This window comes from Herpailurus yagouaroundi, unplaced genomic scaffold, assembly GCF_014898765.1.
Source record: "Herpailurus yagouaroundi ecotype Mexico unplaced genomic scaffold, PumYag 183, whole genome shotgun sequence".
Classification (NCBI taxonomy): Eukaryota; Metazoa; Chordata; class Mammalia; order Carnivora; family Felidae; genus Herpailurus; species Herpailurus yagouaroundi.
Genome location: NW_024412414.1, coordinates 4,663,681 through 4,678,165, shown reverse-complemented (window position 1 = coordinate 4,678,165; position 14,485 = coordinate 4,663,681). Strand labels below are relative to the sequence as shown.

Genomic DNA, 14,485 nt, shown 5'->3' with positions numbered 1-14,485 from the left:
ACGTTGAAAAAAAAAATTAAATCAAAAGCTAGAAATAATTCAGCTCAGTGAGGAAGGCATGTCAAAAGTTGAGATAGACTATACAAGCTAGGCCTCTTGCACCGAAGAGCCAACATCTGAATGTAAAGGAAAAGTTCTTGAAGGAAATTGAAAGGGCTACTCCAGTGACTATGCTAATGATAAAAAAGTGAAACCACCTCACCACTGATAAGGAGAAGGTTTTAGTGGTCTGGAGAGAAGATAACACCAGCAGCCACAACATTCCCTTAAACCAAAGCCTAATTGAGAGCAAGGCTCTAACTCTCTTCAATTCTGTGAAGGCTGAGAGAGGTGAGGAAGCCACAGAAGTGTGAAGCTAGCAGAGGTGGGCTCCTAAGGTTTAAGAAAAAAGGCCATCTCCATAACATAAACGTGCACGGTGAAACAGCAGGTGCTGATGTAGAAGCTGCAGCAAGTTATCCAGAAGATCTAGCTCAGATCATGAATGAAGGTGACTACAGTAAACAGAGTTTCGATGTAGATGAAATAGCCTTCTATTGGAAGAAGATGCCATCTAGGCATAGCTAGAGAAAAGCCAATGCCTGGCTTCAAAGTTTCAAAGACAGGCCGATTCTCTTGTTAGGGGCTAATGCAGTTGGTGACTTGAGGTTGAAGCCAGTGCTCATTTACCATGCAGAAAATCCTAGCGTCCTTAAGATTTATGCTAAATCTACTCTGCCTGGGCTGTATAAGTGGAACAACAAAGCCTGGATGACAGCACATCTGTTTACAATGTGGTTTATGGAATATTTTAAGTCCCCTGTTGAGACATATTACCCAAAGAATCCTTTAAAATGTCCCTGCCTGGGGGAGCCTGGGTGGCTCCGTCGGTTAAGCGTCCCGCTTCGGCTCAGGTCATGATTTTGCGGTCTGCAAGTTAGAGTCCTGTATCGGGCTCTCTGCTGTTACCATGAAGCCCACTTCAGATCCTCTGTTCCCCTCTCTTTCTACCCCTCCCCTGCTTGTGCTCTCTCTCAAAAATAAATGAAAGTTAAAAAAAAAGTATTACTGCTGACAATGTACCTGGTCACCCAAGAGATCTAATGGAGATTAATGACAATGAGATTAATGTAGTTTTCATTCCTACTAACACAATATCCATTCAGCAATTTCCATGGATTAAGGAATAATTTTGACTTTCAAGTCTTATTATTTAAGAAATATATTTTGTAAGGCTGTGGCTGCCATGGTGATTCCTCTGATGGATCTGGGCAAAGTAAACTGAACACCTTCTGGAAAGGATTCACTGTTCTAGATGCCATTAAGAACATCTGTGATTCATGGGAAGAAATCAAAATAACAACATGAACAAGAATGCGGAAGGAATAACTGCAGATGTGGTGGAAAGAGCAAGAGAACTAGAAGTGGAGCCTGAAGATGAGACTGAACTGCTATAATCAAACGATCCAACTTTAACACACAAGAAGTTGCTTCTTCTAGATGACAAAGAAAGTGGTTTCCTGAGATGGAATGTACTCCTGTGGAGATGCTGTGAAGACTGTTGACATGACAACAAAAGATTTAGAATATTACATAAACTTAGCTGATAAGGCAGCGGCAGGATTTGAGAGGATGGACTCCAAGTTTGAAAGAAGTTCTGCTGTGGGTACAATACTATTAAACAGCATTTCATGCTACAGAGAAATTGTTCATAAACGGAAGAATCAATAGATGTGGGAATCTTCAAAGCTGTTTTCTTTTAAGAAACTGCCCCACCACTCCAGCCTTCAACAACCACCACCCTGATCAGTCAGCAGCCATCAACACTGAGGCAAGCCCCTTCACCAGTAAATAAAAAACAAAACAAAAACCAAAAAAACACACACAAAAAAATCCCCCCCCCCCCCCCCACAAAAACAAAAAAACATTACAACTTGACTACTCAGATGATGCTTAGCATTTTTCAGCAATAAATTTTATTTAAGGTACATACATTGTTTTTTAGACCCAATGCTATTACTGTATACTTAATAGACTATAGGAGAGTGTAAATATAACTTTTATATGCAATGGGAAACCAAAAAATTCCTCGACTCCCTTTACTGCAGTGGTCTGGAACCAAACCCACAATGGCTCTGAGGTATTATAGGATCTGCCTGTATTATAGGATTCCATTCATACGAAATGTCCTGAATAGGCAAATCCATAGACAGAAAGTCAATTAGAAGTTGCTTAGGTTGGGGGTAGGGAGGAGAGCGACTGCTAAGGAGGATTCTTTTTGGGGTGATAAAAAAGTTCTGAAAATCAGCAGTGATAATTGCACAATTTTGTGAATATACTAAGAACTACAGAATCGTATATTTTAAAAAGGGGTGAATTTTGTAAGTAAATTGTATATTAATTTAAAAACAAAAAAAATGCAAAACTTCTTTCAGTTTTAGGTGCTGTTCTTACACTGGCCAGCTATGGTTTCCAGTGAATACGGTTGGCTGCTTTGTCAGTTAGAAGGCACTCCATTGCTTCCTGCTTCCTCCTGCTCAGATACCAATACCCTAAAGCCTTTGGTTGTTGCTAGTTTATTTCCCTCTGCCTCTACTTTGGAGGTTGTGGAAATACCTTGTTACCTCGTTCTGTTGTAAATGTGGTTACTGAGTTTTTGGTTGTGCTACCTAGTTGCTCTGTTGGTTTTTACAGAGAGATGAGGAAAGACTGAAAAGCTATGATGCCATTCCCCACCATCTTCCCAGAAGCCGCTCACCCTATTCATTTCTGCAAGCTAGTCAGCAGATAAGAATCCAAGCACCTCAAGTAAAGACCCTGACACAGGCTCCTGGGGCCTTGAGGGCTGAACAGGCTGTGGATCTCTTAAACTCGAGAGGCGCATAAGTACAGTGTCAAACTTGAGAGCTACCAAGTTTCCATCTGGGTAGACTGCAGAAGAATCTGGGGCCACCAAAGTTGGAACTGTTATATAGTGAGAAGGCACAGATTCTGGGTTCTAACGCTGACACAGGACCTTCTCTAAGTTGTTTACTTTTTCTAAGCCTTTTCTGTGTCAACATTAAATGGGAACAGGACTGCTTACCTTGCAAATCTGTTAATTTGATAATTTCTTCTTTCATTGACAAATGTTTGTGAGGATTACGTGACACACAGTAGGGGCTCAAATGGTGTGAGACACTCTTCCACTGTCCATAGTGCTTTCTTATTTCAACCATAATATCCAATGAATGGAAATGCAAGGCACTGAATTCCTATGATGCTCTTTATAACACCACTCAGTTCGAGGGGGTCCCAATGACCACTGCAAGCACGTTAACTTGAGGCGTCCATGGCAAAGGTAGCAGGAAGGCAGGCTGCCACTATCACCTTGCCAGTGGCCTGGCGCTCCCTGACTTGGGAGCTTGCAAGAAGGCATCTGTGCCAAACCCTGTCCTGGGCTGAATGAGGCTGGTGCACCTTGGGGCCTCCCTGGATGCCACCTCTGTCTGGCTTCAGAGCAAAGCGGCTTGAAGCTGCCCCACCAAACAAGTCTGAGCATCAGTCCTTCCCAGACCCCCGCAGAGCAGTGACACAACTCCTGCCACTCTCTAGGGAGTTTCCAGGAGACACAAGGCAAGGCAGCAGAGCTACCCTCCACATGCAGGCAGAGTCTGGACTTACAGTGTGAGCATTGTTGATCTTTTTCACTTCCCACTGGCCCTCTCCGGTGTATGTCAGCAGGGAGATGGCCCCATCCGAGCTCCCACAGGCGAGGATTAGGCCATAGTCATGGGGGGCCCAGCACACAGAGTTTACTGTGGGAAGGAGGGAGGCACAGTTAGCAGAATTTCCCAAGAGGAAGTTTCACTTTTGTCAATTAAGAAGATTTAAAAAACCCATCACCTACGACTATCATAACTTCATAAACTATAGTCTACCTTTACAAAAAGTAGGATGGGGTGGGATAGATAAAAGGGATTAAGGGTGTACTTATTGTGATGAGCACGGAGTAATGGATAGAAATACTGAATCATAATATACATCTGAAACCAATATAACACTACATTAATAAAAAAGTAATAGGAAAAAAAGTAGGACAATAATCTGAGAATAAAGGCCAGTACTTAAAATGAATAAACTTAAAAAAAAAAAAATGCAGCGTGTTTTTTTTTCTCCTTTCTTGATTTGCTTTAGACTGGCTTTAGGTCTTAGCGCCTTACCTCTGCTACGGACAGAGAGCAGAAAAACCAACCAAATCCAAGGGATAAACAAGGAGCACCACGAGGGGAAAGGCGCCAGTGAGCTTCAGCCACGACCGGTGCAAGGCCCCGCCCACCCGCTCCTACCACACTCACGGTACCTGAGGAGTCGTGGCCTGTGTGCTCATGTGTCTTCTCCCAGGTGCCATTCTCCTCTTTCCAGATAATGACTTTCCGGTCATAGGAGCAGGATGCCAAGATGTTCCCATACATGGGGTGGGCCCAGGCCACTTGCCACACAGGACCCTCGTGACTGCAAGGGGAGAGGATCAGAGGCGGCTCACATGGGCCACAGGAACCTGCGGTGCTCTGCCAGCCACTACTCTGGACCCAACTGAATGCCTTCCTTGATAGGCAGATACAGTATCTTAGGACAGAGCCACCTAAGAATTTTATAAGGGAGAACTATAGGATGTCACCGCCAAAAGGGACCTTTGTTGGGACGTGAAAGAGGTCACAGAGGCTTTGAAAGCAAGTCAGGACTCTAAGTTAGTCTCTTTGACCCTACACGGCAGAACCTCCCTCCCTCGTCCCGCAGTGCAGCCGACACCACTTACACCTGCCATCATCAGGAGAAGCCTCTCAGTCTATTCATTTGTGTACTGATCAATCTAGGGTTTGCACCCACAAATACTCAGGAAGTATTTACAGAGTGAACTGCTACTCATCCTTCCACAATGGCTAAGTCTTGAGTATCTGTTTCATATTTTTCACTCTTCTTCTAATTTGTTCAAGGGCATGTCTCTGCTCTTCTGATCTTATGCATTCACCTGGTAAGTACTATCTGAGCACACATGTAGTGCTAGACTCTGTACTAGGACTGTCTCTAAGGTGCAGGGAAGGGTGGGCACCAAGCACAAAGAAGCGGCATGGCAGAGGTGATGGCCCAGGCTCTTTCACACCCACTCGCCATTCACTAGCTGCTTGACTTTAGGCAAGGGCCATGCCCTTTCTATGGCTTAGTCTCCCAATGGAGATATGAGCAAGGCTTCTTTCATACCGTGCTCATGAGGGGAAATATTGGTGATAACTCACACATAAAGCTTGGAACAGTGCTGGGCACAAGAAAAGAAAAAACCACTCATGCCTGTTAGTTGGTACTGCTGTTCCTTGTTCACTCCTCTACCCCACTCAAAGTGTCCTCCCTCTGGCTGGGACAATTCCCAGTCCCCACAAAGGAGCTGCCAAGCAAACTCACAGAAGACTCAAATGTCCTACAACTAGCATAGTCTTAACTGAGGCAAAAAAAAGAAAGGGTGTGTGAATTTTTTATTCCTGTAATATTGCACATCTTTTGAACCTAAGAAAAACAGGGCAGAAAGGACTGAGTAACAGCAGACGTGCCCGCTTCTGCCAGAGCTGGCAGCCAGGTACCTCTCTGTGTAGCCATGGGCTGCTGCTGCCCAGGGAAAGTAGCATGTGACCCCTTACACAATTTTTGACACTCAGGAAGAGGGGAACTTCTAGGCCCATCTCCCCAGAAGGCTACTTAGTTATGCCTTCTTTTTTTTTTATATAGAAAACTTAAAAAATTTTTTTAATGTTCATTTGCTTATTTTTAAGAGAGAGAAAGAGCATGAGTGGGGGAGGAGCAGAGAGAGGGAGACACAGAATCCAAAGCAGGTTCCAGGCTCTAAGATGTCAGCACAGAGCCCGATGCGGGGCTTGAACTCACCAACTGTGAGATTATGACCTGAGGCAAAGTCGGACGCTTAACCAGCTGAGTCACCCAGGCGCCCCAAGTTATGCCTTCTTTAATTAACAAACGTGTAATGAGCCCCTGTCTGTCAGGGGTTCTTAATTTCTCCTGTGCAGTCTGGTGAAGGCAATGGTTGGTCCCTTTTCAGAATAATGGATACAATACATCAAGCTAGGATTATAAAGAAAACCTAATTATACTACAATATAGTTAGTGAAATGTTAAAGAACGATTTATAATATAGTGATACGTGTACTTCTCAGTTAGCACATTAATAAACTCTAGTGGCAAGTCTAATAGCCACTCTTAGTTCAGAGTAGTGATGAGTGTAAGTGCTACTCTGAGACAGCTACAACTGTAATGTGATATGAAACCATGTGTGTCTTCTACTGGTAATAAAGTTACAGGTGCTCTGACTTCTGTGGTTTCCAGCCTACCTCCAAGGTTGAAGGAAATGCTAAATATCTGAGTCACTGAAAATAAAGATGTGATTTTTTTTTTCCCTCAGCCCCAGTTCACCAACCCCTGAATTCTATACACAGAACACTGGAGATCCATGGAATCCAGGTCAAGAACTCCCATTTATTTGAAAGGCAGTGGAATGAGGGAAAGCAGAAGTGTGGCCACCAAAACCAGCCAGGATCTCAAGAATCTCAGTAGGGAGATGAAATATGGCCCTTTGTAGCAACGTGGATGGAACTGGAGAGTGTTATGCTAAGTGAAATAAGCCATACAGAGAAAGACAGATACCATATGGTTTCACTCTTATGTGGATCCTGAGAAACTTAACAGGAACCCATGGGGGAGGGGAAGGAAAAAAAAAAAAAAGGTTAGAGTGGGAGAGAGCCAAAGCATAAGAGACTCTTAAAAACTGAGAGCAAACTGAGGGCTGATGGAGGGTGGCAGGGAGGGGAGGATGGGTGGTGGGTATTGAGGAGGGCACCTGTTGGGATGAGCACTGGGTGTTGTATGGAAACCAATTTGACAATAAATTTCACATTAAAAAAAAAAAAGAATCTCAGTAGGGAGAGAATAAATCAAACATTTGTAAATATTACTGAATATCTGCCATGGGTAAATAGGCAAATTTATGGGATTTATATAATTACTAATGCATTTTTACATTAACATTATTCTTACATTTCTGCCTTTCAGGGCCACTTTAGATCACGTTGGCTAAACAAAGGAAGGTCATTTCCCACTTTTAAAGGCAGCAGTAGCTATTGAAAGCACGTGGTGAGCAGGCCCTGCCTGGGAGGAGGCAGCATCAGCCCATTTTGAGGGTGAGCAGGTGAAGGCCTTGCTCAAGGTCTTCTAGTGAGTATCTGGGTGGCAGAGTTGGGATTTATTCCTGGATCCATCAGCTCGGGATGTCTGCTGAGGGCAGTCACTTGGCTGGGACCTGGGTGTTCTCTCTGCTAACTGCACCATGGGGCTCCTCTGATCTGCGTTCTTAGCTTTTCCTGCCTTTCTTGAGAAGCCCAACCATTCTCTGAGATCTTGCCCAGGTGTGGCTACACTCACCCCCTGAGGTCGGCGATGAGGATTTGTCCTCCATTTCGCACATCGAAGATTTTCACGGACCTGTCTGATGAGCAGGTTGCCAGGCGGGTGCCATAGTAGTCCATCTGGGCATCGTGCTGCAAAGGGAGGATAGCTCAGGAAGCCTGCAGGCTGGGTGGGTGGGGGTGGGGTAGTCACCAGGACAGTCTAATTTGGACCAAAATTTACCTGAAAATAACCTCAAAGCAGCATCACTATCAGGCAACAAGCCAGCATCCTGACATTCCCATTTCTCTGACAGGCACTGTCTTTCTGAAGGGACAAGAAAAACCATACCTAGCTGCTTTGAGACCCTTTACAGACATGGGAAAGTCCTTTCCATCCTATTCTGTAGGGTGGGTATGGGAGACAAAACGCTGACTGGCTAGCCTCCCTCTTCTTCCTTCGTCAGGCCCCACCATGTTCTGAGGCTCTGTGGGCTACCGGGGAGGATACGTGGAGGTTCAGCTCAGCCCCAGAACCCAGGGCTAATGCTGATCCAAAGGAACAGCCTAAGACTGCCTGTAGTCCCCAGTGAGGTCCTCCAAAATGCACATTGGGCCTGGACACAAGGTTCTATTCAGACATTTGGGCTCCTTCCCCCAACCATGGCCTTAGATCCTTTGTGGACCTTTGTTTCCGGATTTTTACTAGACTTTTTTCCTAGTAGTAGGCCCAGTACCCCAGACTCTTCACCAATGCCTTAAATGTCACTAGTCCCACCGATGAATGGACCTTCTGGATGCTAACTGTCCATCCAGACCTAGGGCTGGTCCCTGCCCACAGCTCTTGTCTCCCTGGTTCCTCTGAGGTGCAAGGATGAGGCTTTGCCCCACTGAACACCCTGGTCCTTCCTGTTTGTTGCCTATTCCAAGGTACCTTCTTCAGTTGTCTCATCTTGGGGGTTTTAGGAACTATCAGCTATCCTTCTTATGGTATTCAGGAGCAATTCCACTTTTTCAACAGAAGCATTCTGTCTGCTTCAACATTCTTTCTCCACCTCTCTCTCTACCTGAGGAAAACGTCCTGATTCTTCTTTGGAAGTCACCCCCTCAACTCTTCTAGGTCTTGGCTTCTTGGAAGGCAGGCAATGCAAGTATTAAGATAGATTTCTTGGACACTTCTCTTGCAGAGTGCCATCACACACTTCAACAGGAAGTAGGGCATAGTACCTACAGACTTAAATCCTATCTCTTTACCTTACCTGGAAAATGACATAATCTCCTTAAACTTGTTTCCTTCTCTTTAAATGGGGCTAATGGTGGCATCTGCTTTAAGAGTTGTTATGAAGGGTAAATGAGATACTGAAAGTATTTAGTATGAGTCTGACAGTAAGTGAACATGCAAACATTAGTCATTACTACTATGCCTCATCTGCTTCTCAAATCTAACCTACCCAAGCAGGTAGCATATCCATTATTTTCCCCATTTTACCTATGGGGAAATCAATGCTGGCCCAGAAAAGTTAAGAAATTGGTGGGAGTCTCAGACTGCATTTTCTTACCCAAGGTACCATGCTGTCTCCAAGGAGGTGTGGTCTTACAGCTAGACCAACACATGACTGCATCCAAAAAAGATATACAACCACCGTGAGACCAGGCAACATCTCAGAAGCCCAAAAGCAATTGCTGGTGAGGTTGTGAGGGCAGGGAGGAAATGCTGTAAGCTTATTGAATAGGGTCTTGCTCAAAGGCTGGGCCTGGACTGCTTGGCCCTGCATGAAGGAGTGTCTGCATCTTTGCTGCTAGAGACTTTAATCTCTGGACCTTCTCCACCGCCCTGTCCTCTGATACCGAGCTGTGTTTGCCTCTCAGGAAACGCTCTGAGTTAATGAGTTCTGGTTCAAAGGGCTTTGCCCGGCCCACTGTCTGTGGTAGTCCTACCTTGGCTCTGCTTTGGGCTTTCGCGGTAAATGCTCTCTGCCTTTGTACTGAGTAACCTTCCTATTCTCTCTTCTTTCAGCCCTCTTTGCTATGGGGCTAAGAAGTAGCAGTAGGAGGAAGGCATGTGGGAAAACCATTGTCAGACCTTCACACCTACGCAGCCTTCATCTCAGAGCAGGTTACTCTGTTGCCTAAAGACCGAGGGTCTTGAGCTATAAACAATTCCCAGGTTCCTCCCACTATAGAGTGACCAGAATGTCAGAGTCCTGCCAATGTGGCAGCCACTTCTGGGAGAATAACCATATCCTGAGGCTACAGCCTGACTAAAGGGTGCAAAGCCACACTGGATTTATGGATGATCAACAGAAATGCTCCCATGCACTGAAATGCACACCTGCACAGTGCGTGAGGGAAGGCTAAAGGAATACTTACAATCATGTCCTCATGGGAGGTGTCCACAGTGTTAATTACTGATACCTAAAACCAAAGATACAGTTGGTAAATCAACAGATGGCAGTTAGAATGCAAATTAAATCTATCAGTCATTTCTAAAGTTCTTGCCTGCATTTGTTCATTCATTCACTAAACATTTAGTTTCAGTATGTTCTTTTTGCCAAGAAATGGAGATATAATGAGTAAGAAGTATTTCTTGGGGTACCTGGGTGGCTCAGTTAAGCACCTTACTCTTGATTTCGGCTCAGGTCATGACCTACAGTAAGTTGGAGCCCCACGTCAGGCTCTGTGCTGATGGTGTGCAACAGCTTAGGACTCTCTATGGGCACGCGCTCTCTCCCTCTCAAAATAAATATTTTAAAAAATGAAGAAAAGAAGTATTTCTTGCCCCAAGAATGTTGCACATAATTAACCCTGACATGCAAAGATAAGTACTTTAACGGTAGTTTACATGTACGTAGCAGCCTGAGGGGCTGGTGGTGGTAGACATGAACTGGGGGTCAGATGATGAGAAATTTGCCAGGTGGCACAGGGGAAAAAAGGAAAGTCCAAGCAGAGGGACTAATATGAGCAAAGGTGGGGGGAATGGCAACCAGTCCTGGCTACGTTTGAGGGTAAAGAGGCACCCTGGGGGAGCTATGGCTGTTGTTCCCTTCCTGGATGACAGAGTTTCTGATGTTACAGGCAGTTTTTTACATAACAGAGTTAATACCTAAGATTTGGAGAGCCGATTCAAGTTTCTCCTGAAGCTGCTCCCTGGTCCACCACCTGTGACAGATCCTAGTCCCTCACTTACTGGGATCCAGGGTTGAGCAGCTTATAGGGCTGGAACACAGCGGCCATGGTCATCACCCTCCCATTCATTCTTTGAGGTCCAGCTCAAATTATGCCCCTGTTCTTGAAGATTCCCAGATTCCCCAACCTGCTGGACTCCTCTGAGTATCTTAAGCACTTAATGTCTACAACACTTTACATCGTTTCTTTTTTTAAAAATTTTTTTAAGTTTATTTATTTTTGAGAGAGAGAAAGAGAGCGAGAGAGAGCGCAAGCACACAAGAAGGTAAGGGGCAGAGAGAGAAAGGGAGAATCTGAAGTAGACTCCTGGCTCCGAGCTGTCAGCACAGAGCCTGATGCGGGGCTCGAATCCACAAACCTTGAGATCATGACCTGAGCTGAAATCGGACGCTTAACCAACTGAGCCACCCAGGTGCCCCCACTTTACACCCTTTTCTTAAGATGAACTCCCTGGACCAGGGTCTGTGTCATCCACAGTTCTGAATCTTTTCAAATCACCCAAGCACAGTGCTTTGCAACCAAAAGGAACCCAGTGACTGCTTGCTCAATGAATAAATGAACAAAACCAGACAACTTTACGTTGCTCAACCACTATTTAAATTCTTGGGACAGAAAAGGACTGTAAGGGAGGTTTCAGTTTGGAACTGTATTTCTTTCCTTTTTCCTTTCTTTCTTTCCTTCCTTCCTTCCTTGAGAGAGAAAGAGAGCAAGCGAGCAAGCAGGGGAGGGCAGAGGAAGAGAGAGCATCCCAAGCAAGCTCCACGCCCAGTGTGCAACCTGCCTTGGGGCTTGATCTCATGACCATGAGATCCTGAGAGGAAACCAAGAGTTGGATGCTTCACCAACAGAGCTGCCGAGGCACCCTGGAACTGGTATATCTTACCACCTCTCCCATTTCATTTTTTTCTGGTACAAGCCCTGCAGGTATAAAGTCTGATTTGACTTTTTGGAAAAGCGGAGACTGGAAAAGGACAGTTGCAGAGCAGTTCAAAAGGTACATAACAAGTAAGCACTGGTTTTCTCATCAAATTCTAGGCTCCCTAATAAGCAGACCTCTAAGGTCTGCAAAGGCAAGTATGGAAGATGAAGATTCTCTTACTCTTGCCAAGCCGTCTAGATTACAAAGTACTCTCTGAGATGCACTGGGAAGGACAAAGGGCAGGATTAATTGGAGCCATCTGATAACTAAGGAAATGAAGAAACCCAGAAGAGAGAGCATTAGCCAAAGTCAAAGAGCTAGTTAAAGGCGGAGCTGGAAAAACAGCCCCACCTGTTAATTCCCAGCGCACAAAGCTTTCCACCTGACCAGGCTGTCTATCTACAATATAAAGTAGTTGTTATACTGACTTCCCTAAATCAGCAGCTGAGGGCTAAGCAGAGTCAGGAACAAAGTTTACTGGTAGGTTTGCCCCAGCTCACCAAAGGGCCTCAGGAATAACTAGCATTTATTTTTAACCACCCTTACCCACCAGCCAGGATTGGTGGGAACCGCACTTCTGAAGAAGTGACTTTTTCTTTATTTTTAAGCTCTTTTCTAAAAAAAGGTCCTTCTTCCTGAGCACCTCACGTTGTCTGGTCCTTGTTAAGTAGTAAGAGGCAGCCCTTAAAACAATTCAGTTCTTCCCAATCGGCTGAAGAGTTAAAATTTCATTTAGAGAATGCTGAGTATCAGAACATGAGCGATTCTACTCAGCAGCTGAAGAATGAGGGGCCAAAAGAGGTGATTAATGTCAAACCCTGCAGACCAAGAACTAAACCCAGTGTCCTGACTTCTGGTGTGTCCAAGCACACCCATTTTCCTGAGAGCACTGGTTTACTGTATTCCCCCTACTCTGTGCCAGGCTCCAGCGACATGATTTTATTCATTAGTTACCATTCAGTCATTCACTCAAAGAATAAATGTGGAATGACTGTACGCTGGATGCCAGAGATTTAAAAAATCGAGCCCCTACCCTCAGTCATTTAAAAGCTCATCCTCACATCAGTTTCTTGAAGCGCCCATCATACTTTCCGGCCCTACACCAAACAACTGTTCCGCATACATCTCTGCTGGGAGAGGTGGTAGGTGGTGCAAAGGACTGGTTAAGAGGGTTCGAATCTCAGCTCTGCCACTTACCAGTGGTGTAAGAGGCTTCACCTCTCCGAACCTCAAGCTTCCTCATGCGTAAAGTGTCGATAATAACAGCACCTATTTTGCAGGGCTGTTAGCAGGCGGAGATTATGGACAACGCTTGGAACTTACTAAGGGCTCAGGATACAGTAGCACTTACGGTGTTCTGGGTTTTGTTTTCATTTGTTGGGGGAGGAGAAAAAAAAAAAAAAAAGAAAGAGCAAGAGACGCGGCAGCAACGCGGTCCGCATAGTTCCAAGAGGTTCAAAGGCCTCCCTCTGGCCTGCCCCTCCGAAAGGTTCCGAGGGGCAGGACCAGAGCCCCGCAAACCTCGAAGCGGTGAAGGGGAGCTGAATGGCCCCAGTCTGGGGCTTGAACCTCAGCAGGGTAGTGGAACCCGGGAGGGTCGCATCCCCGGACCCCACACTCACCATGCTTGCGACGGTGGGCAGCTCCCGGTCTCGGACGTGGCAGCTCCCGGCGGCGCCCCAAACAGCTCACTTCCGGCGCCGGGCTGGCCGGCAGTCGGGCCGTGGCTCTAGAGCCTCCGGGTAGCAACGCGCTCCACTCGCACGAAAGGTCCGTGCCTTTTCCGGGCCGTACCCCGCCCTCCCAAGGCCACTCCCCTTCTGCGTGCAGAGCGCACGAGACCAAAGGGGTGGGGCTCTGGTTTCCAAGGCCCGGCTCACCCGGGGCTTTTGGAATCCGCAGCCGTAGCCAGTCTTGTCTCCTGAAGAGCCCTTGCCTTTTGCTGGGATCAGTACACGAAAGGAAGGATTCATAACTACAGCTTCACCTCCCTCCCTGCGGGTTCTGGGTCCAACCGGCCTTAGGATGAACATCGTAGGAGAGTAATTTGGGGGGTAGTGGGTAGACTGGTCCTAGTGCTTTCTTGTTAGTCCCTCCTCAGAACCCAAAGCTGGGACCGGAGGCAATGAAGGCCAGGGGATGCCAGTTACCAGAGGTTGAGCCCTCTCACCCTGCCCTCTCCAAGCCATGGGTGGAACCACGACCTCCAAACTGCCCCTTCCCCACAGTCCTGGGATCCTGTGAATCTGGTCCATCAGGTGGACACCCCAGGCAGGGAGGGATCTCAGCTAGGCTCTTGCGGCTAGAGCCCAGTACCTAAACCTCAGTGTCCCCAACCCCTAGGTCCCGGGCTTCCTACAAGCACAATGAGAATGCAGTACTGCTGGACAGAGCCTGGGAGCTCCCCTCAGCCACACACGGTCAGGCAGCCCTGGACCTCTCATGGCGTTAATGAGTCCAGTGACCTAGGGTGGAGTCTAGGCTCCCCTTGTGTAAGTCACAATCCCTCAGTTTCTGTCTTGACACTAGATGGAAGAATTCTAGCTGGCGATGGTCACTGCTGGAGAGAAGATGTTAAGGCTCAAAGAGTGTGACAGACCTAGAGCATCAAGGAACTTTGGAGCGGGGGCCAAAGTTGTGTGGTGTTAAAGAGTTAAGTGATGGGCCTCCAAGCAGTGGCTCATCCTTCCGCCCCCACCCCAGATTTCAAGATTATTTCCCTCTAATGGAGAAATATTGCAGGGATGTTGGCGGTGGAGCTAGGGGACAAAGGGGGCAGGGTGCTTGGGTCTCCTGTTCTTCAAGGGACAAGCCCTGGCCTTCAGTCTATAGCTGCATCACTGATTCTCTGGGTGCATCATTTCTCTCTGAGCCTTGTTTTTCTCGAGTGGAAAATGGGGACAATGACATTTTTGACATAATACAAATAATATAGTTGTTATTAAAGGAATTCCCTGGTGTAGGCATTGAAGCT

General features: G+C 46.3%; 1 protein-coding gene across 2 annotated transcripts in view; it reads right to left on the bottom strand.

Annotated features, from left to right (window-relative positions):
* The window catches only part of SEC13 (SEC13 homolog, nuclear pore and COPII component), a 35,839-nt gene extending 22,583 nt beyond the window's left edge, over positions 1–13,256 (bottom strand). Inside the window, exons 1-5 of one of the 2 annotated variants that reach the window (XM_040491983.1) lie at positions 13,134–13,256; positions 9,777–9,821; positions 7,444–7,559; positions 4,322–4,473; positions 3,643–3,776 (exon numbers count right to left, since the gene is read on the bottom strand). In XM_040491983.1, the coding sequence (XP_040347917.1) occupies positions 3,643–3,776; positions 4,322–4,473; positions 7,444–7,559; positions 9,777–9,821; positions 13,134–13,136 (450 nt within the window). In that variant the 5' untranslated portion in view covers positions 13,137–13,256. Of the gene's footprint in view, positions 1–3,642; positions 3,777–4,321; positions 4,474–7,443; positions 7,560–9,776; positions 9,822–12,708; positions 12,834–13,133 lie in introns of those variants that run through there. The other variant, XM_040491984.1, reaches the window with a different exon arrangement.
* Positions 13,257–14,485: the final 1,229 nt, after the last annotated feature.